General features: G+C 43.0%; 2 protein-coding genes across 2 annotated transcripts in view; one reads left to right on the forward strand and one right to left on the reverse strand.

Annotated features, from left to right (window-relative positions):
• LOC128102702 (vomeronasal secretory protein 2-like) overlaps positions 1–12,093 on the reverse strand; it is a 41,862-nt gene extending 29,769 nt beyond the window's left edge. The window contains exons 1-6 of the mRNA XM_052726711.1: positions 12,001–12,093; positions 11,423–11,556; positions 11,117–11,187; positions 10,193–10,303; positions 9,432–9,533; positions 9,201–9,227 (exon numbers count right to left, since the gene is read on the reverse strand). Coding sequence (XP_052582671.1) covers positions 9,201–9,227; positions 9,432–9,533; positions 10,193–10,303; positions 11,117–11,187; positions 11,423–11,556; positions 12,001–12,093 — 538 coding nt within the window. The remainder of the gene's footprint in view (positions 1–9,200; positions 9,228–9,431; positions 9,534–10,192; positions 10,304–11,116; positions 11,188–11,422; positions 11,557–12,000) is intronic.
• Positions 12,094–12,218: 125 nt separating this feature from the next.
• LOC128102703 (G/T mismatch-specific thymine DNA glycosylase-like) lies at positions 12,219–23,988 on the forward strand. The gene is given in 3 exon segments (XM_052726712.1): positions 12,219–12,265; positions 21,971–22,114; positions 22,884–23,988. Coding segments are annotated over 3 exon segments (1,296 nt in total).
• Positions 23,989–24,325: the final 337 nt, after the last annotated feature.

Consider the following 24,325-nt stretch of genomic DNA (forward strand, 5'->3'; position numbering starts at 1 on the left):
GGCGCACGCCTTTAATCCCAGCACTCGGGAGGCAGAGCCAGGCGGATCTCTGTGAGTTCGAGGCCAGCCTGGGCTACCAAGTGAGTTCCAGGAAAGGCGCAAAGCTACACAGAGAAACCCTGTCTCGAAAAACCAAAAAAAAAAAAAAAAAAAAAAAAGAAGCATACAGAACACCAAATATGCTGGACCACAAAAAAAAAGTCCTCTTGTCATATAATAGTCAAAATATTAAACATACAGAATATAGAAAGAATATTAAGAGCAGTAAAGGAAAAAGATCAACTAACATATAAAGGCAGACCTTTCAGAATTACACCTGACTTCTCAGTGCAAACTATGAAAACCAGGAGGTCCTAGACAGACATTCTGCAGATACTAAGAAACCATGGATGCCAGCCCAGACTACTATACCCAGAAAAGCTTTCAATCATTGTAGATGGAGAAAACAAGATATTTCATGACAAAACCAGATTAAAACATTACATATCCACAAATCCAGCCTTACAGAAAGTACTAGAAGGAAGACTCCAACCCAAGGAAGCTAGCTGCAACCACCAAAACACAGGCAACAGATAACCTCACATCAACAAATCCCAAAGAAGGGAAACATGCACACACTACCACCAAAAATAACAGGAATTAACAAACACTGGTCACTAATATCCCTTAATATCAGTGGACTCAATTCACCTGTAAAATGATGCAGGCTAACAGAATGGATATGAAAACAGGATCCATCCTTCTGCTGCATACAAGATACATACCTCAACCTCAAAGACAGACATTACCTCAGAGTAAAGGGTTGGGAAAAAAATTTCCAATCAAATGTACCTAAGAAACAAGTTGGTGGAGCTATCCTAATGTCTAACAAAATGGAATTCAAATTAAAATAAATCAAAATAGATGTAGAAGGGCATTTCATACTCATCACAGAAAAAAAAAATCCATGAAGAGGAAGTCTCAATTCTGAACATTTATGCTCCAAATACAAGGGCACCTACATTCATAAAAGAAACATTACTAAAGCTCAAACCACACATCAAACCCCACACATTAATAGTGAGAGACTTCAACCCCCTGTATCTTATCAGACCACCATGGCTTAAAGCTAGAATTCAGCAACAACACAAATGCAGAAAGCCTACAAACTCATGGAAACTGAACAATCCTCAAATGAATCACCAATGGGTCAAGGAAGAAATAAAGAAAAAAATTAAAGACTTTCTAGAATTAAAAGAAAATGAAGGCACAACATACCCAAACTTAGGGGACACTATGAAAGCAGTGCCAGGAGGAGAGTTCAGAGCACTAATTGCCCACATAAAGAAGTTGGAGAAATCTCACACTAGCGACTCAACAGCACACCTGGAAGTTCTCAAACAAAAAGAAGCAAACTCACCCAAGAGGAGTAGAAGACAGGAAATAATCAAATTGAAGGCTGAAATTATTAAGATACAAACAAAGAACAATACAAAGAATCAATGAAACAAAGACACGGTTCTTTGAGAAAATCAACAAGACAGACAAACCCTGATCCAAACTAATCAAAAAGCAGAGAGAGAATACCAAAATTAACAAAATCAGAAATGAAAAGGGAGATATAATAACAGACACTGAGAAAATCCAGAGGATCATTAAGTCATACTTCAAAAACCTGTACTCGGGGCTGGAGAAATGGCTCAGTGGTTAAGAGCACCGACTGCTCTTACAGAGGACTTGAGTTCAATTCCCAGCAACCACATGGTGGCTCCCAGCCATCTGTAATGAGATCTGGCGCCCTCTTCTGGCCTTCAGGCAGAACACTGTATACAAAATAAATCTTTTTTTAAAACAAAAAAACAAAAAAAAAAAAAACCTGTACTCCAGAAAATTGAAAAATACAAAAGAAATGGATAATTTTTTTGGATAGGTACCACATACCAAAATTAAATCAAGATCAGTTAAATAATTTAAATAGACCTATAATCCATAAGGAAATAGAAAGAGTCATCAAAAGTCTCCCAACCAAAAAAGCCCAGGACCAGATGGTTTCAGTGCAGAATTATACCAGAATTTCAAAGAAGAGCTAATACCAATACTCCTGAAATTGTTCCAAACAATAGAAACAGAAGAAACATTGCCAAACACTTTTTACAAGGCTATAGTTACCCTGATGCCCAAAACACATAAAGATGCAACTAGGAAAGAGAATTTCAGACCAATCTCCCTCATGAACATTGATTCAAAAAATAGTAACAAACCGAATCCAAGAACACATAAAAAAAATAAAAAATAAAATAAAATAAAAAACATCCACCATGATCAGGTAGGCTTCATCCCAGGGATGCAGGGATGGTTCAACATATGAAAATCTGTCAATATAATCTACCATATAAACAAATTTAAAAAAAACACATGATCATCTCATTAGATGCTGAAAAAGCCTTTGACAAAATCCAACAACCCTTCATGATAAAGGTCTTGGAGAGATCAGGAATAAAGGAACATACTTAAACATAATAAAGGCAATATACAGCAAACCAATGCCAACATCAAACTAAATGGAGAGAAACTCAAAGTGATTCCACTAAAATCAGGAACAAGACAAGGCTGTCCACTCTCTATATACCTATTCAATATAGTACTCAAAGTTCTAGCTAGACCAATAAGACAACAAAAGGAGATCAAGGGGATACAAATTGGGAAGGAAGAAGTCAAAGTCAAAAACTTTTGCTATTTGCAGATGATATGATAGTCTATATAAGTGACTCCAAAAAGTCCACCAAGGAACTCCTACAGCTGATAAACACTTTCAGTAATGTGGCAGGATACAAGATTAACTCAAAAAAATCAGTAACCCTCCTATATACAAATGATAAATGGGCTAAGAAAGAAATTAGAGAAACATCACACTTTACAATAGCCACAGATAGCATAAAGTATCTTGGAGTAACTCTAACAAAGCATGTGAAAGACCTGTATGACAAGAACTTTAAATTTTTGAAGAAAGAAGTTGAAGAAGATATCAAAAAATGGAAAGAATTCCCATGTTCATGGATAGGTAGGATTGACATAGTGAAAATGACAATCTTATCAAAAGCATTCTACAGATTCAATACAATCCCCATCAAAATCCCAATGCAATTCTTCACAGACATTGAAGGAACAATAATAAACTTCATATGGAAAAACAAAAAAAACAGGATAACCCAAACAATCTTCTACAATAAAGGAACTTCCAAAGACATCCCCATCCCTGAATTCAAGCTCCACTAATAGAGCTATAATAATAAAATCAGCTTGGTATTGGCATAAAAATAGAAACAGTGACCAATGGAATCAAATTGAAGACCCTGACATTAACCCACATACTTCTGAACACCTGAGTTTTGACAAAGAAGCCAAAATTGTACAATGGAAAAAAGAAAGCATCTTCAGCAAATGGTGCTGTCATAACTGGATACCTACACATAGAAGATTGCAAATAGATCCATATATATCGTCACACACAAAACTCAAGTCCAAATGGATCAAAGATCTCAACATAAATTCAGTTACACTGAACCTCATAGAAGAGAAAATGGGAAATAGCCTTGAATGCATTGGCACAAGAGACTACTTTCTAAATATAACACCAGTAGCACAGACACCGAGAGCAACAATTAATAAATGGAACTTCTTGAAACTGAGAAACTTCTGTAAGGTGAAGGACACTGTCAATAAGACAAAAAGGCAGCCTACAAAATGGCAAAAGGTCTTTACCAACCCCGCATCAGATAGAGGGCTGATCTCTAAAATATGTAAAAAACTCAAGAAACTAGACAGCAAAATATCAAATAATCTAATTAAAAAATGGACTACAGAGCTAAACAGAGAATTCTCAACAGAAGAATCTCAAGTGGCTGAAAGAAAATATTCAAAATCCTTAGCCTCAGGGAAATGCAAATCAAAATGACTCTGAGATACCATCTTATGCCTGTCAGAATGGCTAAGATAAAAAAATACAGATGACAGCTTAAGCTGAAGAAGATGTGGAAAAAGGGGGACACTTCCACTGCTGTTGGGAATGCAATTTTGTACTGTCACTCTGGAAATCAGTATGGTGGTATCTCAGAAAACTGAGAATCCACCTACCTCAAGACCTAGCTATACCACTATTGGGCATATAACCAAAAGTTGCTCAACCACACCACAAGAATATTTGCTCAACCATATTCATAGCAGCATTCCTGGAAACAACCTAGATGCCCTTCAACAGAAGAATGGATAAAGAAAATGTGTTACATTTACACAATAGAGTATTATGCACCATTAAAAAAAATGTCATCATGAAATTTGCAGGCAAATGGATGGAACTAGAATAACTCATCCTGAGTGAGGTAACCCAGACCCAGAAAGATAAATACAGTATGTACTCACTCATAAGTCAATGTTTGAAGCAAAGCAAAGGATAACTATGCTACAGTCCACAACCCCAGAGAAGCTAGGCAAAGAGGAGGACACTAAGAGGGACACACATGGATCACCCCAGGAAGGGGAAAAGGTTAAGATCTCCTCAGCAAAATGAGAGGGGGGAATAGAGGGGATGGGATGGGAGGGAATAGAAGGTGGAAACATGGGGTAGAGACAGGGAGGGAGAACAATGAAAGATATATCTTGAGAGAGTGTACCATTAGGGGGATGGGGAGAAATATGCAGCTAGGGAACTCACAAGATTATCCCCAGCTAAGACTCATAGCAATGGTGGAGAGTGTTTTTGAACTAGCCTTCCCCTGCACTCAGACTGGTGTCTACTCTAATTGTCATCATAGAACCTACATCCAGTGACTGATGGGAACAGATGCAGAGACCCACAGCCAAGCACTTGGCCAAGTTCCTGGAGTTCAGTTGAAGAGAGGGAGGAAGCATTATAAGAGCAAGTGGGGAAATCAGAATCATGATGAGAAAAACCACAGAAATAGATGACCCAAGCTAGTGGGAGCTCATGGACTCTGGACTGAAGCTGGGGAGCCTGCATGGGATCGAACTAGGCCCTCTGAATGTGGGTTAAAGTTGTGTGGCTTGATGTGTTTGTGGATTCCCTGGCAATGGGACCATGACTTACCCTGGGTACACAAACTGGCTTTTTAGACCCGATTCTCTATGGTGCAATGCCTTACTCAGCCTTGATGCAGGAGGCAGGGGCTAGGTCTAGCCCCAACATGGTGTAGCAGCCTGTGTTGACTACCCAAGGGAGGCCTTACTCTCTATGAGGAAGGGATGGGGGTGGGATGGGGGTAGGTGGGGGAAGTGGGAGAAGAGGAGAGAGGGGGAATTGGGTTGGTATGTAAAAGGAAATAAAATCTTCTTTTTAATAAAAGATTAATTTAAAAAAGAAGTGGTTAGTTAAAGTGTTAGGAGTCTATCAGTGATGAGTGGAAATAAAACTACCTTATTTTCCTCTGGCCAAAAAAAGATATTTTTGTATATTGATACAAATTTAAGTTTATTTTTGTTATATGATATATATGTATAATTATACACACACACATAGATATTTGCTTTTGTTTAAGGTATTATACCTTTGAAACTGATTTGACAATGTAGTATAAAGTTCTGGTCCTTGAAAGTTATTATTACAAGCCATTTAGGATAATTAAAAAATACATTTCAGTAGTTAATAATTTAGCAATCAAATTTGTGGCCATGTTAGGTATATTTTCAAGGTCAAACATGAGATATATTTTAGATAGACAGATGGTCTTCAAACACTTCCGGGACCTGCAGAATATGGAATTTAAGATATTTTAATAACATAAGGATTCTTATGATTGTGAGACACATCTGCTCCTGTCAGCACCAATATACATAAAAAAGAATGATGGGCATTGAAGAACCTCCATATGGAATTTGCCTTCAGTGTAAAAGAGCTAGCCATTTAGGCAAGAAACTGCCTTTGTCTCAATCACTCATAGTCTTCTGTCCAAATTAGATGAGCAAAACACAAAAGAAGGCAACTGCCAAACTTTGCCAAGACAAGGTAGGGCAGTCCTACAAAATTCTTGCATCACAAGAATGTCTGTCAGATATTCTAGGCTTGTAGGCTGAAGATGAATGTCCCAACATTGCAGAGGAACCTTGGTTGACTATCCAGACAGCCACCAGTTTCTGTCATTTCTATAGTTTTGGAAGCTGCTTGCTCTGTACTTTCTGTTTCCTTGAGTAATAGTATATTCTTCTGGGGTCTTTAATAGGGTTGTAGACTAGATAATTATAGTTGCAGTTTTCCTTGTTATCAAATTAAGAAAATAAACCTACATAAGAGATGTAAAGTTTATAAGGTTGAGAAGCATAAAAGCTTAAGTTATTTATCTAATAACATGTTTTAAATTCAAGAAGATATTTTTAGGAAGGTAATATAAGTTATGATAGGAAATGGTTTGACTATAAACTTTGGTCTCGCTAAGATAGGATAGATAATACAGTACTTTCTCCAAATTTGCAAAATACAAAAGGAGTGGATATTGTAAATTTAATTCTACCCAATAATTATTCTTACTGTATATAGTTTTAATATGTTGGAGTTAAAATCTTTCCTTTTTATTTAGACAAAACGATGAACATGTTGTGGGATATTTGTAAACTATGTGAAGATATATTGTTGTGATTGTTTTAATAAAGAGTTGAATGGCCAATAGTAGGCAAGAGATAAAGGTCAAACTTCTGGACAGACAGAGAAAATATAAAGAGATAATCAAGGTGCAGGGGAGACACCAGGAGACATGGAGAAGAAATAGGAGGTGCAAAATGGAAGAGAGATAATGTTGTGATAGAATGTAGATTAATATAAATGGGTTAGTTTAAGTTATAAGATCTAGTTAGGAACAAGCTTAAGCTATTCACCAAGCTTTCATAATTAATAATAAGTCTCCACGTCATTATTTTTGAGCTGGTGGCTCAAAGAAAACTCTGACAGCAATGAAACATTTCATTACGGAGAGGATTTTAGGAGGCCCACAAAACTCACAAGAAATGTACACAATTCATGAACCTTCCCTGTCACCAAGGTTATATAAATAGTAAATAATTGCTAGGGAAGAGGAAACTCTGGTGGAACTGCCTAGAACTAGTGAGAGTAGGTCAAGCTACTCAACTTCTAGGAGATGGGGCTTTTCATGATGCAATGTGCTGCATCCCTCACACTCTTCAAAATAGCCTGTCATACACTATCCTAAAAAATTCAGTGGGCAACATTGCACAGGTTCCAGGAGATAATCTGGAGGCAACTCCATGAGTCAAGTGGTGAGGCACACTTCCCAAAAATGCCAAGACAGAAAGATTTGGGTGACTAAATTGTGCTAGAAACACAGATTTAAATGCATGAAACATGGATGGAAACATGGATTAAAACTTATTGAAACAAAAAGTCAATGAAAAATCAACTGTAATAGACAAATACTAAGTTTGGGGTTGTTTGTTTTGAGATAGGGTCTCTCTATGTAGTCCTGGCTGTCCTGGAACTCCCCATGTAGAAAAGACTAGTCTCAAATTCACAGAGATCTGATTCCTTTTCCCAAATGCTGGGTTGAGTACCACTCTATCAGGCTCAAACACTGAATTTTTAAAGCATATCTACTTCAGTGCAGTCAAATCTACTTTGCACATAAGATTTTTCACCCTATACTTTGATACTATGAAACAAACTTTTTATCCCTAGTTCAGTAAAATATGTCCACTTCTTCTTTTATATTTTTACATGGAGGACTTTGACCTTTCCGAAATATACCTGGATCTCATACATCAGAGACACACACAGTGCTCACCAGATTTATACTTTTCTTGCTATCTCTTCCCTCCAACTTGTTGAGGGTTTTATGCCAAGTCCAGATGACCAGGTCCAGGCAGACAGAGGCAGGAGAGGGCAACAGGTGAGGGTGGGAGTTGGGCTGAAGGGTTACTGCTGATGCTCATTTAACAGCAATGGGCATCTCCTCAGGGATAATGATGTTGCACACTCATCCTCCAGGAATACATGTACAACTAAGATTGGCAATGACTTTTATCATTCAAAGTACTGGTCAATCCCTCCATCACTGTGGTCCCACCATGTCCCTGAGGCAATGTCAACACAGACCTTGAATACTAACCAATCACACAAAAGCCAAAATAAGTAAAAATAACCAGAGTTCTGCACCCAGATCTGCCTTGCTTGAGGTGTGGTGAGGGAGGGTCTTGCAATCTTCTTCCCTCCACCCCTGCCACTGCTACTACATTATTAAAAGCTAGGTCCCTCACAGGATTCCATGAAGTTCCCTCAATGGAGCAAGATCTCTGTAGAGACCTGCAGACATTTGTAAACCTGATGCCATCGCCAGTCCTGTCCACCCTGGTGGCTCCTCAAATTCTCCTTCCCCGGTGTCAGAAATCTTCTGAAGCTGTTTGGCATTGGCTGCACATCATTTGAACTTCTAAGATATCACATAGCTCTACAGGATTGTTGGGTGCCATGCTACTTGGTGTCTGGTATCTGTTAATTCCAATATCACATCAAACTTCTGAAACTGAGAAGGTCTGTCACATAAAAGCTGAACGCAGACAAAAAATGCTAAACTCTTTATTGGATTCAGATGGGCAGAGAGGGGTTGAAAGCTAAAGCAGGATGGTGGTCCAGTGGGGAATAACAATCAAGGAAGGAGTAAATCTCAGGTGGGGGAAATGCAGCTCAGGAGACGGTGGTCCGGGGGAGAGTAGTCCAGTCAGGTCACTGCGATGTAGTAGTGGCAAAGATAGCTCAGCATTTGTGGTCCTGGTGGGCTGTGACAGAGAGAAACACAAGTGAGAGAACTCTCCTCTTACCGTGGGAACAGCAGTCAGAGAGAAGCTGCTTGGGAGGTGGGTGCCTGTTAGGGGTTTTCCTTCCATCAAGCCTCTGGGAGGTCACTGTGAAAACACATGGGCCCCAGAACAGTTCTGAATTCCTGGACATTGCAGATGTCTAATTATGTTTGGTGGGTACCGAGAGAAAGTGGAGATCATGACGTGGGAAAGACTCTGGGGAAAGAAAGGGCAGATTTCTTGGGCACAGTACTTGAGGACACCTCTTGAGGTGGCCACTGCTTCCTGGCTAAACATGATCGCTCCTGAGTGAAAGGATGGGAGCAAGGTCAAGAACAGATAGAACCTTCAACCCTGGAACTGAGGAAATCTGGGTTCTCTCAAGGTTCCTTTAGAGTATCACTCACCACGGCCATGATTGGGAACACAACGTTCTGTAAAAGAAAGAAAAAACTGAATGTAAGAAAGTGTCAAGGTGAAGACCCAGAGTACACCTGCCCCTTGGATGGCCTCATGATTAAGATGACAAGAAGGGCCCTGCTGGTGAAGGAGGGCACATGGTTACACAAGAGCTGCAGCAGCATGGGTGACACAGAGGGTACATGGGGCAGGGGGGGTGGAGCAGAGTATCCTCTCACCCCTCTGCTGAGGCACAATAATGTTTTCTTGGAGAAGTCCTTTGTGCTGCGTGAATTTCTTAAATTCTTCCAGGGCCTCCATATTTTCTTTGGGGCACTTCCCTGTGGGTAGAGGCAAAATGAGCAGAGACACGACTGCACAGCTCTACAGGGAGCCAGCAACACACGGACAAGAACACTGTCCAGCATTAGGGTCTTCAACCCGGAGAAGATGGGAGAAAGAGGGGAGGGGCCCTCAGAGTGAACATGGAGGTGGGATGTGGGTGGATGACTTCTCCACAGGCAGTGGGTATCACTGACACATAAGAATACTATATGACCAAGAATATAGGTGACATCCTGAAAAGCCAAGCAATGTCACACTCTAACCAGGAAGGACCCTGTGTTTCAGGGTCACTAGTATGCATCCTGTCCCTGGGGTGCATTGCCCATAAAAGGCCCCTTTAGGAAGCAAATTTTCAAGGAGGCATGCCTGCTCTGAAACCTGAGACCCAAGCAAGTGACATGTAGTAAGTCACTGGCTGGATCTTCTCCCCTATTGGTCAGTGCTCAAGACCACATCTGCTCATGGAAGTTCTGCGCATACCACAATTTCCCACTTCAGATCATGCACATTGGCCACAGAGCACCTAAACCAGAGCTGCTAGAGGGATACCCAGAGGGCTTTTAATTCCCAATGCCAGGATGTAGCCGTTACACATTCAAATAGCTAATGGTAGTAGAGAGCATGGGTAGGAGGTAGTGTCTCTGGGGTCCCTCACCTATCAGATGTCCTGAAAGAAATTTTTTCTCATGCAAAAGAGTTTCTATGTATATGATGTAGTGGTCCTTCACTGGCAGCTCATAGATGTAGAAGAGTTTATGGCCGGAAACTGCAGATTAAAGAGAAATGAGTGTATAGCATCTTTTTCAAAAACAGCATTCAGAGAACACTAAGGAACAGTCTAGAATATTTCAGCAATAACCCATGAGCATCCAGCCAGATGGCTCCAGACCTTGCAGTGGATCAATCACAAGACAGAAGTTCCTCCTAGAAAGGTGTCATCCCTAGCTGTGGACCACAAGTGTCAGGGAAGATGGAAGCTGTGCCTGACTTGTCCCCTAGAAGCTACCCTGCCCTGCTTCCTAAATCCTAAGCTTCAGTCTCCATGTCTGACAGTGGACAGAGGCATAGCCTCTTGTGTGGACTAGCCTGTGATCTCTAAAGCCACCTGGAAATTAACTGGGTGGGTCTTCCTGAAAAGTAAGCAGGGCAGGGATGCTGCAACCCCAGGAGCTTGCTTGCAAGGGATAATCAGGTGCAGCCAGAGGAGCCTTATTGGCTAATGACTTGACATGATCTAGAATTGCCTGGGTTTTGTTCCACTGGCCATGACAGTGGAAATATTATGCTAATTTATTGTGGAAGAAACATCTTAATTGTGGGCAGGGGCATTGTTGGGCAGCAGATCCTGGACTGTGTAAATGGTGAAGCCATCTGAGCACCAGCATGAATGCCCTCATTCTCTCTTCTGACTATGGGCACAATATCAGCAGCTGCTTCATGCTCCAGCTGCCAGGAATGCTCCACCATTGTGGACTGTACCTTGAACTGTGAGCTAGAGCAAACCCTTTCTCCCTTAAGCAGTGTTGATTAGAGTGTTTTTTTGACAGCAACAGGAGAAGAAACTGAGATAAAGACTCACAGGAGCTGTATTGACCAGGCTTCTCTGTTCTCTGCATATGCATTGTTGTCTTCATGCACTGGCCCTCATACCTGGAAAACAGGAAAACAACCCATAGACTATTTCAGAACACATGCCTGTGCTCTACTGAGTTCACCTGCTTCATCGTCCTTAGAACAATGTCCCATGAAATGCCATATGAATCCCTCCAAGTTGTAGAAATCTAAGACTGTGGCCCCCTCTAATAAAGGGGCTTTTCTATCATCAATATCCCAACACAGTGAAGAAGGGGATAGAAAGGTGAAAAGACACACTGGGGATACTCACATGACCGTAGTCTTGACCTCCAAAATTCCTTGTTCCAGACATGACAGTGTATAAGGGAACAGAACCAGAGGTCTCCCCAGCTCTGTCAGGTTTCTTTCATTCACTATAGCCTTCACGAACCAGACACCTGAGAGCTAGGGCAGAGAGAGTCCTGAGCCCACACTTGCCCAGCCCCAAGTCTCCCCCAGGTTCCCATAGGCATGCAGCCTGAACACACATCTCAGAACCCAAGATACAGCCTCCAAGTTAGTGATGTTCCACTCTCCAACCCCTTGCTCCTTAAAATTATATTAGAACTACTGATTGGTGGCAAACTAGAAGAGGTATCCATATCCAGAGTCTGGGAAACAACACACAAGAGGTCCTAACAAGTGAGACTTTATGGTTCTGGGTGTCCCTGCTCTAGGACCCTTCCTGCTCCAACTCTGTGGCTCAGGAGCCCATGTGTGCTGGAGATCAGCAGCCTCTGCTCAGACTCAGAGGACTTGAACCCTCATGAGTGCTGGCTCCCGTCCTCAGACACTGGCCAGCAGTCAAGCCTTCCACATACGCCTGTCCACCATCCCTCTCTGCCTCACTTTCTTTTCTTCTGAGAGGAAGGGCAGGTCATCCTGAGCTTGTAGGACAGCCACCAGGACAAACAGTGTGACAATCAGGAGCAGGCTCTGCATCTCCAGGCTCTGTGCTCTCAGACAAGGCAAGTCGCTGGGGTGGCCTGATGAGGCTGTGCTGGCTCCTCAGAGGATGCCCTTTATGGCCACAATGACACTAGCCACACCCTTCCTGGCCGGCTGTCATGGCCAAATACATGTCCATCATGGGGGTGTATATTGTTGGTGTTGGGTAATATGGTGGTAGTTCACTGAAGATAAAAGACACAATGCCTTGCAATGTCTGCACCATCCAAAGGTGTTACTCCTGAAGGACCAGAAGAATACAAGAGACTCAGGAGTGGGGTAGGGACACAGCCCACACTCTGGGCCAATCATGTAGGGATGAGTTCATTCCCTTGCTATACCTAGCCCTGCTCTGCCCCTTTGGACATCATGGCTGCCCTGGCCCCTTTCTCTGGAAGGTGACATTCCTGTGCCTCTTGACCACAAAGGTACTAGAATACTTCTCCACACAAAGTCCTGATGATTTACAGAGCCCACACTGCAATCTAGGATCTGATCTCTCTACTGCTCATGCCTGGCAGGCATGTATGTAGACTCTGGGTCTCCTGAAAGAGCACCTCTTCAAAGAGGCTCCCAGCCACATTCAAACCTACCATCACCTGAATTGCTACATTTTGTACCTGGAGACAGCTGTGCTCTCTTAGAGTGCTTCTTACTCTCAAGTGTCTCACTCCTTCTTCCTCACCTCTACCCATCATCCACCTCCTCTGTTACATCCTAAGCTCCCGAGGAGTGATGAATGCCTTGATGCCTGTGCTTCATGATGTTACCTGGGAGCTGGATATCTCTAGCTACATGTCAGGGATCAAGATTAAGTGTTCACTAAGGGATAGGTCAGTGTTTCAACTGTGTACGCTCGGGAACATCAACTTTGACAAAGAATATTGTATCCTCTGATGTGTTGGTCATCTGAGGGCGGCTGAAAGGAGTGATGGAACCCCAGCCCACCCCGCAAAACTGAAGCCCCTTCCACACCTGTGGCCTGTGATAGGTTCTTAGGTCAGACACAGACAGTTGAGAGCTAGTGTTTGTTCGACTGCACCAGCTTTCTCAGACAAAGCCCCCACCACACTAGATTTTACCCTCTCGTTTGTCTGAACACTGACAGGACACCAAAGTCACCCCAGGTCTAAGTCACATTGGATGAGAAGGGCAAGAGAAGAACAAAGAGGCCAGGGCCCCCTGCATCCAGAGTCCATGGCTGAGCTTCCCTGGCTGCCTCCTCTAATGACTCAGCCCAGCTCCCTCCTCAGCAAGAACTCTGCTTCCTTCCTCCCCATCCTGTGCTTCTTAGCCCTCAATGTCCTGTTCTGAGACTCAGCTGGCCCAGGCTCTGGTCACAGGTGCTGGTCACACAATGGCATCTTTGTGCCTCTGTGGACCCAGGTTGGACAGCTCCACATATCTATGAACAATATTAATGAGCACTCTCTGACAAGCCTTGGCTCTTGCTGAGGTGGTCATAAGACCTAAGCCTTGGTCCCAGCATTCAAGGTGCTACTGAGCAGGAAGTCTGTCATCCTAAGGGCAGGAAAAGTGACGCCTGTGCTCTTTAGAAGCAAAGAATAATGAGAAGGTTTAAATTTCCACATCTGGAATCCCAGGAACATTTCTGTTTGTTATCCTGTTGACTGAAATAAAATAGGTTATACTTCACTGTGTGTGATCACCGAGGAAAGCATTTACAACAATGGTGTATATAATTTCATCCTTTAAAATGGGAAACAATAACTATAGGTGATTGACAAATCATGACTCTCATGTCTAGTATGATGGGAAGCCTCTACACTCCTACCACCTACCTGTCATTCCCTGTGTCTCATGAACTGAATACTGTCAACTATGCTCATAAAGACTGTCTTAGTTAGGGTTTCTATTGCTGTGGGAAGACACCATGACCAAGGCAGCTCTTATATGAGAAAATATTTAATTGGGGCTAGCTTACAGTTCAGAGGTCTAGTCCATTATCATTATGTCAGGTGGCATGCAGGCAGACATGGTCCTAGAGAAGGAGCTAAGAGTTCTACATGTTGATCTACATGCAGCAGAAGGAGTCTATGTCCCACACTGGGCATAGCTTGAACAAAGGAGACCTCAAAGCCCACCCCCCACAGTTACACACTTTCTTCAACAAGGCCACACTTACTCCAACAAACTAGGGTAAACAACATGGAGAGATGTAGGAGAGAAAGGAGTCCCTATCCACAGTGTGCCATGGCCTAAGGCATTTCTGAGTGACCCCATTTCATTCTAGTGGTGGTTCTTACAGAGTTCTCCAACTCCACAGCTTCCAGTCTCAACTTCTGGTCACATCCTTCACTTCCCTTGAATGTGAACCTCAGTATGGTGACCTTTTAGATGCTGCTAAGTCACAGGTGCCTCACTGCAGGGTCCTGTGTCTGGGTGTTACATGCCATTTATAGATAGGGAGGTATTGATAGCTCCACCAATAGTATCAGGCCAAAATGAGACTGAGGTGCATTGAAGGAAATGGGGAGCAGTCCTGAGATAAACATCAAGAACTCCTGGAGGATGAACTACATACTGGGGACTACAGTTTGTTTCCCCATGGACTTCATTATTTTTTGAGGATGTACTTGGACTATGCTGAATACTCAGTTCCAGAATAAAGTCAATCTGAAGCATGAGTGCTCAGTACAAGAAGTGGAGGATCCTTGAAGGTGCTGATGACCAACCCTCTTGGTTTTTTTAAAGGCAGGGCCAGGCATTCTGATTCATGGCTTCCCACCTCCAGTGCTGTCTGCCTCTCATCTATGTTTCAAGTGATACACTCTGTTGAGGCCCAGATGTGCCCATATTAGCACACTCAGTTAACAGAGGCAGTTACTAATAGGAAATGAACAGCCTGGTGTGGTGCTGCACACCTTAATCCCAGTGCTTGGGAGGTGGAGACAGGAGGATCAGGAATTCAGTGCAAACTTCAGATACATACTGAGATACAGGTCAGACTCAGCTACATTAGACTCTGTCTCCTAAAATGTTTAATGAAAAGGAAAAGAAAAGGGATCTGTGTTTCCATGTTCCTCCTTCACATATCTCTTTCCCATACTTCTCCCTCTCTCCCCCATTTCTGTCTGAAGAAAATCAAGTAGACTGAGTCTCCTACGGTGCTCATCTTCTGGGTGGCATGCTTGTCATGGTCTCTGTATTTTGATTTCTTTCTTTTATTGGACTATTTTCATTGTATCTAGTGGTTTAAGTGACAATGACTCCAATAGGCTCAGATATTTTGAATACTTGGCCACAAATTTATGGCCTTGTTTTGGTAGATGCAAGAGGTGTGGCATCCCTAATGGAAATATGTCATGGTGGGGGGGCAGATTTTGTGATTTCAAAAACTACATGGCATTTTGAGTTTGTTTGCTCCTCTTTCTGCTTGTGTTTGAGATGTGAGCTCTCAGCTGTTCCTACCACCATGGCAGCCTGCTGTCACACCTCCCTGACATGATGGCAATGAACTCTTATCCCTCTGGAACTGTAAGCCCCAAATTGACAATTCTGTAGCTAGAGTTTTCCTGCCTTGCCCACAGTCAGGACAAATCTCTCTCACCCGCCAGTCCCACAGCCACTCAGACCCAACCAAGTAAACACAGAGACTTATATTGCTTACAAACTGTATGGCCATACCAGGCTTCTTGCTAACTGTTCTTATATCTTAAATTAATCCATTTCTATAAATCTATACCTTGCCACGTGGCTTGTGGCTTACCAGCATCTTCACATGCTGTTTGTCATGGCGGCGGCTGGCAGTGTCTCTTTGACTCAGCCTTCCACTTCCCAGAATTCTCTCCTCCTTGTCCCGCCTATACTTCCTGCCTGACTACTGGCCAATCAGTGTTTTATTTACTAACCAATCAGAGCAACACATTTGCCATACAGAACATCCCACAGCACACTTCTGCCATAAGTTTCCATAATCTTGGTATTTTATCACAGAAGTAGAAAAATAACTAAGACAGAACTTCTTGCCAGGAGTGGGGTACTGCTGTGACAGACCTGACCATGTGATATGGTAAGGATTGTGGTGGCATTGGAACTTTGGACTGGAAAAGCCAATGACTGATCAAAGCTCAGTGGCTCTTCTGTGAGAGATTAAAAAAAAACAAGATGAGAACAAGGCGGATGATGGGGGACTCCCTTGTGAAGGTTCAGAAGGAAGCAAAGTCTACCTGTGTCACTTTGTTATATTTTTTGAATTACTAATCAGTCTGTGGTGTCGGCTCAGCCAGAGCTGAAGAATAGCTGTGATTAGCTAGAGACCAGCACCACTGAAGTAAAACCACTGCTTCACTCTGACAATCAGTGCTGGTTAACAGGAGCTAGGAAATGAGCAATGGTTGAGAAGAAACAGGTATCACTGAGGTACAGTCTTCATGAAATATACCCTCAGGTTCAGCACACAGAAGCTGTGGTCTAGAGAGGGCAAAGACTGCATCTCATGCTTTTGTCTGAACCTGGTAGGAGTCACCCAAGTGGTGCTCATATTTATGTAAGTTTTATTAGCTTTTTTTTTCCATTTCATTTTATGTGCAAAGGTTTTGTCTGCATGTATGTCTGTGCACCATGTAAGTACTTGGTGCCCACAAAGATTGAAAGAGGGCATGAGATCTTCAAAAATAAATTAGAGATGGTTTGGAACTACCATGTGGGTACTGGGAATCAATCACTAGTCCTCTGCAAGAGCATCAAGTGCTCTTAACCACTGAATAATCTCTCCAGTCCCCAAGGTAGAGCTGTTTTTGAAGGTGTAAAGAGATCATGAAGAGAAGCTGAGGCTTGGCATTTTGTGGCAGTGCTGGAGTCCCTGAAGAGAGGCCATTGGTGAGGGCATAGCCTCAGTTGCAATGGAGACCCCAGGACATTGGAGATACCAGTACCATGTGTAATCACTGCCAAAGACAGCAGTGGAGGCTGGCCTGAGCCTATGAAATGAGCTATTTGTTCTGTAGAGGTAGGGGCAGTGAAATGAAGCTAGCTCCCCAGGCTCTTTGGGACCCAGAGAATTATGAGTGTGTCCCAGACATCAAGCATGTTTTGCAGTGTTGAAGTTTGTTTGTGGTTTGATTTGGTTGTGACTCTGCCCTGGTTTTTATCTTTTGAAGTAAGAAGAATTTTAACTTGTTTGGGTTTTTATTATTATTATTATTATTATTATTATTATTATTATTATTATTATTGAAAAGCCCACAGTTGAGAAACTTTGAACTTTAAAAGAGCCATTGGGTTTTAAAGAGAACTTAAATTTTTACGGCTTTGGAATTTTTGAAGACTATGGGACTTTAAAAGTTGTTTGGGTTTTATATTGTGATAGTAATTGTTTGACCCCAAAGTTTAGGGTCTCAAGTGGGCACCCCAAGAACCCAGACTCCAGTCCAGTTGATGCAACAGCACGAGGATTTATTAAGCTTCTATATAGAAGGGCAAACTCTGCTCGTAAGAGCAAGAGCCGCATCTTACTGCAGCCCCATAAGGGCTTTTAAAGGAAAAACCCATAAAAGCCATAAGATTACAATTCCCATACAATTTCGTTTTACAAGAACATGATCTGATCACAGGGTGATCACAGAGGGGGTACAGCTACGTAAACCTCAAGGGGGGTATCAGGGCGGGAGTGGAGCTTACACACAGGTCACGGTGGTCCTTCCTGGAACACCTGCAACTATCCCAGTCACAGTTGAGCACATCTCTTAACAGAAATCTTTTTACATTGTTATATTGTTACAGGGGTGATTGAGTAGTGGCTGAGTCAGGTTGCCCTGGGAACTAGATTTTTAGTTTCTCATTTCCTGGTGCTTGAAGCTTCTCTTTTCCTGAGGCTTGGGGGTGTAAGCCTGAAGGGCTAGGGTGTTTCAGTAATGTCAATGTGACAGCTTAGGAACAGATGAGAATGTGTTGGGTCTGGGAGTCACACAAATATTGAAGACTAGGCCACCAAAGTTAGATGAACAAAGTCAACTTTACTCCATCACCATGGGGTAGCAGAACTTCTAACTAGTTAGAGCCACAGGCAGCTTAGGTTCTGACACCATGACCCTGAACAGAGGGAGTAGCTCCTTTTTAAAGCAAAAGCCATAAGTGGGGGGGGGGGATCAAGGTTGATATAAGAAAGGAATTTTTACAATTTGAGATTAAGTCTTGATGGTACATTCTGGGAATTTACAACTTATGATAACATTTTACAACTAGTAGTACAATTTGTGGTAACAAGGTATTTGTACAAGCTTAACAGGGGATTTGCTTACACAAGTCTGTGATTATCTTAACATAGTTCTTGACACAACTGGGGCCTTGTCTTAACTTTTAACCAACTGTTCTTCTCAGAACTGCAGAAGAAACAGGGTAGGTGACTAATATTTTGAATTATTGTGGACTCCACATTTCCCCCTAGAGTTTGTAACAGATCAAACCCTTGATTCATTGTCTGTATATAAATCTTCCTACATTCGGTCTTCAAAGGTTTGGGTGGCTAGGGGAAAGTATTGTGAGCAGAAGACCAAGAGTTCCACTTTAGAAATGCAGTTTCTCACAAATCTAATCAGCACATTAATCACACATGAACTTGTAATGGTTTATTGTGTACCCCAATAAAGCTTGCCTTGAGGATCAGAGGACAGAGCCAGCCACTAGATTAGACATAGAGGCCAGACAGTGGTGACACACATCTTTAATCCTATCACTGGGAGGCAGATCTGTCTGGATCTCTGTGAGTTCAAGTCACACTGGAAAAGAGCCAGGCAGTGGCGGCACACACCTTTAATCCCAGTACTGGGAAGCACACACGCCTTTAATCCCAGGAAGTGACAGCAGGGCGGAGAAAGGTATATAAGCCATGAGGAAACAGGAACTAAGGCAGTTCAGCTGACATTCTTTCAGGTGAGGACCCAAAGGCTTGTAGTCTGAGGAAACAGGATTGGCTGAGGAGTTGGTGAGATGAGGTTGGCTGTGGCTTGCTCTGCTTCTCTTATCTTTCAGCTTTTACCCCAAAATCTGGCTCTAGATTTTTTTTAATTTATTTTAATTTATTTTGCAATACAATTCAGTTCTACATATCAGCCACGGATTCCCTTGTTCTCCCCCCTCCCGTCCCCCTCACCTTCCCCCGAACCCCCCTCCATTCCCATCTCCTCCAGGGCAAAGCCTTCCCCACAGACTGAGGTCAACCTGGTAGACTCAGTCCAGGTAGGTCTAGTCCCCTCCTCCCAGGCCGAGCCAAACAATCCTGCATACGCCCCAGGTTTCAAACAGCCAACTCATGCAATGAGCACAAGATCTGGTCCCACTGCCTGGATGCCTCCCAAACAGATCAAGCCAATCAACTGTCTCACCCATTCGGAGGGCCTGATCCAGTGGGGACCCCTCAGCCATTGGTTCATAGTTCATGTGTTTCCATTCATTTGGCTATTTGTCCCTGTGCTTTATCCAACCTTGGTCTCAACAATTCTCACTCATATAAACCCTCCTCATTCCCGCTAATTGGACTCCCAGAGATCCACCCGGGGCCTAGTCATGGATCTCTGCATCCAGATCCCTCAGTAGTTGGATGAGGTTTCTAGCACAACAATTAGGGTGTTTGGCCATCCCATCACCAGAGTAGGTCAGTTCGGGCTGTCTCTCGACCATTGCCAGCAGTCTGTTGTGTGGGTATCTTTGTGGATTTCTGTGGGCCTCTCTAGCACTTTGCTTCTTCCTATTCTCATGTGGTCTTCATTTACCATGGTCTCCTATTCCTTGTTCTCCCTCTCTGTTGTTGATCCAGCTGGGATCTCCCGCTCCCCCAAGCTCTCTTTCCCTCAACCCTCGCCTTTCATTACCCCCACTCATGTCCCGGCTGTTCATGTAGATCTCATTCCATTTCTCTGTCATTGGGCGATCCCTGTGTCTTTCTTGGGGTCCTGTTTTCCAGGTAGCCTCCCTGGTGATGTGAGTAGCAGACAAGTCATCCTTGTTTCATGTCTAGTATCCTGCTATGAGTGAATACATACCATGTTTGTCTTTCTGAGTCTGGGTTACCTCACTCAGGATGATTTTTTCTAGATCCATCCATTTGTCTGCAAACCTCATGATGCCATTGTTTTTCTCTGCTGAGTAGTATTCCATTGTGTATATGTACCACATTTTGCTTATCCATTCTTCAGTTGAAGGGCATCTGGGTTGTTTCCATGTTCTGGCTATTACAAACAATGCTGATATGAACATAGTTGAACAAGTGCTCTTATGGTGTGGTTGAGCATTTCTTGGGTATATGCCCAAGAGTGGTATAGCTGGATCTTGGGGGAGATTGATTCCCAATTTTCTAAGAAAGCACCATATTGATTTCCAAAGTGGTTGTACAAGCTTGCATTCCCACCAAGACTTTTCAAGATTAATGTTACATGAACCAATCATTAAGAATATCTGTAGCACAAATCCTAATTGGTCTTGATAATAAAAACTCAGTGTCAGATGTCAGGGTTAAAGCAGAAAGATCAGAGAAGCAGAGCAGCCAGCCACTAGAAAGACTTCTTACTTAGAAGTCTTAGACTGAAAAGGGTCCTGTCTCTACAAATCCTTAAACAATGCAATATGCTCCTGTCTTCTCCCACTTTATATTCCTCTCTCCACCCAGCCCCTCCTGTCTCCACCTTCCTAGTGCTGGGATTAAAAGCATGTGTCTCCTAAGTGCTGAGATTAAAGGTGTGAGCCATCATCGCCTAGCTCTGTTTCTCTTTTAGACTGTATTAATCTCATTTAGTTCAGGGTGGCCTTGAACTCACAGAAATCCATCTGCTTCTACCTCCTCAATGCTCGGATTAAAGGTATGTGCCACCACTGCCTGGCCTCTATGGCTAATTAATGGCTTATCTCTGTACTCTAATCTTCAAGCAAGCTTTATTTGTTAGATCACAAACAAAATATCACCACAAGTATCAAAACAATACGCAATGGTCCAGCAATGGAGAATAATAGGTTGTTAGCCAAGGGGACCAATTAAAGAGTTTATGAAACCAGGAAAATTATGGTTGTTTCTCTTTTGTGTCTTACAAGAAGACTTACTTTGAGCTCTTAAAGAGTATTTCTAACAATGTGAGTGGTTAGCATAGAAGCAACAGGATTCACCCAAGGCAGCACATACCCTCCCTCTTTTTTTAGGAGTACTAAGTCTAGTCCCCTTCTATTTCATAGAACCATTTCTGCTGAAGAGTTCAGGTCAGTTTCCCATGGTAAAAAGGTTAGTTGATATACAGGAATATAGACCCATGGTACAGGCATACCAAGACCCTTGCGGGGGAGGGCAATCAATTAATGGGAGTTTGTGGTGGTATTGTGTTCCCCAAAATATTGTGTATCCTAATAAACTTATCTGGGGTCAGAGAACAGAAAAGCCACAATATTAAACATAGAGGTTAGGCAGTGGTAGCACACGCCTTTAATCCTAGCATTCCAGAGACAGAAATCCCTCTGGATCTCTGTGAGTTCAAGGCCGCATTGGAAACAGCCAGGCATGGTGACTCACGCCCTTAATCCCAGAAAGCAGCCTTTAATCCCAGGGAGTGGTGGTAGAAAGCAGAAAGGTTTATAAGGCGTTGAGGACCAGAAACTAGCATTTGTCTGGTTAAGCTTTCAGGCTTTGGAGCAACATAGTTGAGCTGAGAGTCATTGGGATGAGGACACAGAAGCTTCCAGTCTGAGGAAACAAGACCAGCTGAGAAGTTGGCCAGGTGAGGTTAGCTGTGGCTTGTTTTCTCTCTCTGATCTACCAGCATTAACCCCAATAACTGGCCTCGGGTTTGATTTTATTAATAAGAACTTTTAAGATTCACGCTATAGGAGTTTTTTAAGTTAAGAGTATTGCAGTAGCACTCTGCGGCAGAGTGGGCCGCTCTCTCAGTGGTGCCACCACGGATGTGGAGGGTGTGCGCAGGTATTCCCTGGAGCAAGTTCAAGCTTTCTACTCATTTCCATTTCAACAAATGATGGCTGAAGCTCCTAACATTGTCATGACTGAATAGCAGATGCTGTAGATGTAATTCTAAACGATCTTATTAAATAAGAAACACAGAGCCAAATAAAAAGTTAAAAGCCCAGAGATTGAGCAGTAACCAAGAGCTAAGACCACCTTATCTTACCACTCGATGCTGTCCTTGCCCTCAGAGAGAGACCTTCTTCCTGTGTCCTGTCTTTTTATTGCCTTTCTGTTCTGCCTTCTCATTGGTTCTAAACTCAACCATGTGACTTCCTCGTCACTGCCTGTCTATACAGACCTCCAGGTCTCTATGGTTCATACTGAGATTAAAGGTTCAGGTCTTCTCTGCTTCTTCCTATTCCTCTGGGGTCTTCATTCATCATGGTATCTCCCTCTCTGTTCTCCCACTCTGAGCCTGGGGCCTATGCTGGGACACTTTGCTCAGCCTTGGTGTAGGGAGGAGGGGGCTGGACCTGCCTTGACTGAGTCTACCAGGCTGGGCTGACTCCCCAGGGGAGACCTTGTCTTGGAGGAGGTGAGAATAGAGGGTGGATTGGAGGGAAGGGCTGGGGGGTGGGAGGAGAGAGGACAGGGGAATCGGTGGCTGACACGTGAAATTAAGTTAATTATAAAGGTTCGGGTCACCGCTTGGCTGTGTCCTTGAACACACAGAAATTCTGCCTGCCATGTGATTGGATTAAGGATGTATGCCACCATGCCAGACGTCTTCTAAATGGCTTGCTCTTAGCTCTGATCTCCAGGCAACTTTATTAACATACAAATAAAATCACATTTCAGCACAAATAAAATATCACTATAGGATGCCAGTAGAAGCTCCTGCCGAGGAGCCTGTACCAGAGGCTCCAAAAAGAAGGAAAAGGAAAACCAGAGCATCAGAACCCAAGGACCCAGTGGAACCCAAGAAAACTGCTGAGTCAAAAAAATCTGGCAAGTCCACAAAATCAAAAGAGAAGCAAAAAAAAATCACTGACACCTTTAAAGTGAAAAGAAAAGTGAACCGTTTCAGTGGCGTTTCTGAAGCAGAGCTTTTGGCTAAGACTCTGCCTGATATTTTGACCTTCAATCTGGATATTGTGATCATCGGCATTAACCCAGGATTAATGGCTGCTTACAAAGGGCATCATTACCCTGGACCTGGAAACCATTTCTGGAAGTGTCTGTTCATGTCGGGGCTGAGTGAGGTTCAGCTGAATCACATGGATGACCACACCTTACCAGGGAAGTATGGCATTGGGTTCACCAACATGGTAGAAAGGACAACGCCGGGCAGCAAGGATCTGTCTAGTAAGGAGTTCCGGGAAGGAGGGCGAATCCTAGTGCAGAAACTGCAGAAATACCGGCCACGCATAGCGGTGTTTAATGGAAAATGTATTTATGAAATTTTCAGTAAAGAAGTGTTTGGAGTAAAGGTTAAGAACTTGGAATTTGGGCTTCAGCCCCACAAGATCCCAGACACAGAAACTCTCTGCTATGTCATGCCGTCTTCCAGTGCCAGTTGTGCTCAGTTTCCTCGAGCCCAGGACAAAGTTCATTACTACATTAAGCTGAAGGATTTACGAGATCAGCTGAAAGGCATTGAGTGGAACACAGACGTCCAGGAGGTGCAGTACACGTTTGACCTACAGCTCGCACAAGAAGATGCAAAGAAGATGGTTATTAAGGAAGAAAAGTATGATCCCGGCTATGAAGCAGCGTATGGCGGTGCTTATGGTGAAAACCCATGTAATGGTGAACCTCGCAGCTTTCCTTCAAATGGGCTGACAGCCGACGGTGCCGAGCTGAGAGGAGAAGCGCCCCCTGGTGACGTTCCAAATGGGCAGTGGATGACACAGTCATTTACAGAACAGATCCCGTCTTTTAATAATTGTGGGACCCATGAACAGGAAGAAGGAAGCCATGCTTAATGACGGTACTTCTCGGCTCTGCCTCAATGCTGCAATTTTAATGCAGTTGACAGAACCTAGAACCTCAGTTTCCTGACTGAAGAGTTAGTATTAATAGTACTTTATACCAGTGGTGTAATTGTATATGGATCAGTTACATGGTAGGGTCAACTGTATGAACCTATGTAGTTTGGAGGAAAAAAATAGGGTGTTTTCTACCTGAGTTTTGTATTTGAATTACGCATCATCCCAGCTTTTTTATATACTATATTTCATTTATGAAGAAACTGGTTTTCTTTGGGGAGTTACTTTGATGTAATTTTAAAATGCAACAGTCTGAATATTTATAGTTGATTCT

This window comes from Peromyscus californicus, unplaced genomic scaffold (assembly GCF_007827085.1).
Source record: "Peromyscus californicus insignis strain IS unplaced genomic scaffold, ASM782708v3 Scaffold_7__1_contigs__length_154581171, whole genome shotgun sequence".
NCBI lineage: Eukaryota > Metazoa > Chordata > Mammalia > Rodentia > Cricetidae > Peromyscus > Peromyscus californicus.